This window comes from Bison bison, unplaced genomic scaffold (genome assembly GCF_000754665.1).
Source record: "Bison bison bison isolate TAMUID 2011002044 unplaced genomic scaffold, Bison_UMD1.0 scf7180017864080, whole genome shotgun sequence".
NCBI classification, from domain to species: domain Eukaryota; kingdom Metazoa; phylum Chordata; class Mammalia; order Artiodactyla; family Bovidae; genus Bison; species Bison bison.
Window position 1 is genome coordinate 1,615,243 of NW_011494652.1, and position 3,919 is coordinate 1,619,161.

General features: G+C 55.9%; 1 protein-coding gene across 1 annotated transcript in view; it reads left to right on the plus strand.

The window, feature by feature from the left end:
- The window catches only part of SHANK2 (SH3 and multiple ankyrin repeat domains 2), a 563,331-nt gene that overhangs the window by 125,873 nt on the left and 433,539 nt on the right, over positions 1-3,919 (plus strand). Inside the window, exon 7 of the mRNA XM_010837814.1 lies at positions 3,546-3,697. Coding sequence (XP_010836116.1) covers positions 3,546-3,697 — 152 coding nt within the window. The remainder of the gene's footprint in view (positions 1-3,545; positions 3,698-3,919) is intronic.

The following is a 3,919-nucleotide window of genomic DNA, read 5'->3' on the forward strand; positions in this document are numbered from 1 at the left end:
CCAACTCTCACATCCATACCTGACTACTGGAAAAACCATAGCTTTGACGAGATGGACCTTTGTTGGCAAAGTGATGTCTCTGCTTTTAATATGCTGTCTATGTTTGTCAAACAATAATAAAATAAAACCCATTTCTAGCCAAATCCCCTGGAGAAACTCTGACTGTGGGCCAAGCACTGCCGTAGCATCAGATGTGGCCTCTGATCCTCCCAGAGCCCCATGAGGTGCTGGTCCTACTTTGATTCCCGTCATATCGGTGTAAGAGGGCTTCCCAGGTGGCTCACTGGTAAAGAATCTGCCTGCCAACCAGGAGATGCAGGTTCGAGGATCCCTGGGTTAGGAAGATCCCCTGGAGGAGGAAATGGCAACCCATTCCAGCATTCTGGCCTGAGAAATCCCATTGACAAAGGACCCTGGTGGGCTACAGTCCTTGGGATGGCCAAGATTCAGACATGACTTGGTGACCAAACAGCAGTAACACAGGTGTGGAAACTGAGGCCCGGAAGGTTTGGGACACACGCTGGAGGCTGCCCAGGCTTTTGGGGAGCAGAGCTGGGCAGCGCTGCCCCTGTGGGAGGTTCTCTCCAGGCTCCCATCCTTCTGAGGTCCTGACTGTACCCCCTGAACCGGGGGTGGTGCACACTCCCAGCTGCAGGGGTTGGCAGCTGTCCTGTGCCTGCACAGCGTCCTGCCGCCTGCCTTCCACCCGCCAGGCCTCACCCCACCTCCAGATGGACCAGAAGGCCTGTAGTTGGTGTCCTCCTCCTGGGCTTGTGGGCGCCTCCCATGCTTACGGCCGAGAACCTGCCTTTCAAAGCGCGTCCCGGTCATTCCTGGAGCCAGAATCCCATCAGGCAGTTTGTGGGTTTAGAGGGGATGCTGTCTTCAAAGTCACCTCCAAAGATGAGAGAGACTGGTCCCCTGCGAGGTTGTATTCATGGAGGTTCCGGTGCATTTTTTAAAACTTAGAAAATTTCAAAACGCCAAAGCAGAAATATTTTAAACCAGGGTGCCAGTTGATTGCCGTTCCCAAGCGTGCTGGAGGCGGGATCACAATACCCGGTTATAGTGCAGTCATGTAAGGGCCGCATGCACGTTACTCCATTAGTAGCGCAGTCCTGTAAGGGCTACACGAGTGGGCTAGTTGACGAGCACCTACTTGCTGCTCCCATCCACCCTCGTGGGGTCTCACTGGACGCCCCCTTCCGGAACGGGAGTCTAAGCTGGGGGCTCTCCTGACCTCGCCAGGGCGGGTCCTGGCTGGGTCTGAGCATGCCGAGTCTACGGTGTCAGTTGGTGAGGAAGGGCCTCTGAAATTCTTAGGACACGGCCACGTGTCACTCAGTGTCCCTGAAAGGCATCCAAGGGCTGAGGTCCCGTCTCGTGCAGGAGGCACGCAGCCCCTGACGGGGTGTCTACTCCCCTCCACCTGCCTGCGTGCCCAGCGCTGGCCCCCGGGGGCGGCCGGGCCAGAGGGCTCTGTAATGTGGAACGTCACCATTTACCAGCACCTCCCTCTTAGACAGTGTTCTCCGGGTAAAGCGACATTGAGGTTGTCAGCTGTGAAAACAGTGTCGCAGAAACAAAAACTTTCTCCTTTGGACCGCCTGGCTTTGGCGTTGGCCAAGCGCAGACTGTCAGCAAGAAAGGAAAACCCGAGTCGATTGGAAGGTTGACCTTGCCCTGGGCTCCGTCAGCACAGATGTGCACTCACATCACACACGAGGAGCTGCTGTAAGAGGCTTGACTTTGGAGGGTGGCTGCCGGCGGCTCCTGACGACCCCATCCTTACGCCCTTCCCGGGTCACCCACACCCTCCTGCAGCGTCCTTTCTCTGCCAGGAAGGCAGACCCTCAGGCGTGGCTGGGGTGAGGCCGTGAGGGCCTGGGCCTTCCTCTCCCGTCTCAGGTGGCTGGGGGTCTCTCTCTGAGTCTCTTTCTCTCTGCCTGTCGGCCCTGTATCCACACCGCTGCCCCTGATCCCAGCCGGTGTGCATCCCCAACACCCTTTCCAAGTCCTGACTTTCTTTCCTTGCTGATGTTTTTTGTGTAGGGAATGTTCCCACTGTCTCCACGGTCCTTTAGTTGTCCTAGAAAACTCCTTCGTTTAAATATCTCTGCTTGTGAGGGTGCCTCTGGTAGATTTACAGCAAGGATGCATCTGTGGCATTTGTGAGCGTCATACCATTTCCCTCGGAAGACAACACATAAGTTGTGTGTTCACGCACTCTGGGGTGTGTCTACCTGCTGCAGACAAGTTACAAGGAGGAGGTTAAACCCATGGGTCTCACCACGAAAAATCAAGGCACAGAGGGATTCCAGCAGTGCATTTTAAAAGCCCCCCAGACAAAGCCCATTTGTGGATAGATCAATGTCGGAATTACAAATAGAAGGGAGTCATCAATCTGAATTTGTGATGAAGTTGCATTTTCTCAGGGTGCTGTGACGGTGACAGGCGGTCCGAAGGGAATTCTGCCTCTGGGTGATAACCCACTTCTCTTACTCTCCAAACTTGCTCGAGGCTAGAACGACTCATTATTAGCTATCAGTGTTTCAGGGGAACCTGCGTGTTGTCATATTACTCTTTGCCCTTTACTGTAAGTTAAGAGCCTCTCAAATTAGCCACATCAGAGTCATGCAGTCCGCTCGACAGGGGTGATGGCAGGAACTCGAGGGACGCTGAGCAGAGCCATCTGATGACAGAGACTCGTCCTCAGCCACAGCCCCCGCAGACTGGCCCACCTGCCCAGTGTGGGGCCCCTTCCTGACCCTTGTCCCCACGCAGGCGGACTTCAGCCTTCTGTCCCCGGGCTTTGTAGATTGGTCCTTGTTTGCGTTGGTCCCCTCCCATCACGATGACGGTCGGGGTCTCTGTGCTGGCTCAGTGGAGACCCCTGGGGAGCACGAGCTTGTGTCTTAACCCACGTTTGTTTCCCTTGAGCTCAACCCCTGGCATCTCCCAAGGTGCCTGTAGAAGTTGTGAAACTGACATGAGAAGGGCGGGTGTCTGCCTTTCCAGTCTTTTAATTTTGTTTTTACTGATGTGTTTTTTACTTTCTGGCGGCACCCTGCCTCACGTGGGATCTTAGTTCCCCGACCAATGATTGCACCCGCGACTCCAGCAGTGGAAGTGTGGAGTCTTAACCACTGGACTGCAGGGAAGTCCCTTCCTTTGCATCTTCACCTGCAGCCCTACCTGACCTATGGTTCCTCCTGTAGGGAGGCGTCGGCTGGGGCTGTGGGATTCTCTGTGCCGAGGGCAGAGGCGGCAGAGGCCGCTTCTCAGGCTCAGGGCCCACGAAGCCACGACGTTGAATGTTGCCTCTCCTCCCGTTTTGGTTTGCACGTGACCCCGAGAGTCCCTGCCATCATCTCTAGGGTTGCCAGAGCCAGGCTGGAACTGTGTAGATGGTTGGGGTCGGCAGGTGGGTGGGGGCCATGTTACTCTGGGGGAATCAGTTTGTCGAGCTCTTTGGGATGTTTGAACTTGGCCGTGGGGATGATCTGACCTGGCTGGTTCTAACGCATGTGTGTTCGGGCCCCTAGAGACTCCCCTGACCTTGGCCGCTCAGCTGGACGACCCCGAGGAGATTATCAAGGCCCTCCGGAACGGCGGAGCCCACCTAGACTTCCGTGCCAAGGATGGGATGACAGCCTTGCACAAAGCCGCCCGCACCAGGAACCTGCTGGCCCTGAAGGTAACTCAGGGCCCATCTCACATGGGGCCGCCCCTCGCCTGACCCCCTTTGTCTGCCCTGAACCCCTTCCTGTCCCACAGTAGCCACCCCAGGGTAACCCCAAAGTTGTGTTCCCACTGGAGCTTGGAAGTGCAAGCTGATCACAAGAAGTGATCTTTCCCTTGTTTCAGCCGACGGGCTTATATTTTCAGCTCAAACCCACCTCCCTCCATAGAAAGGGGG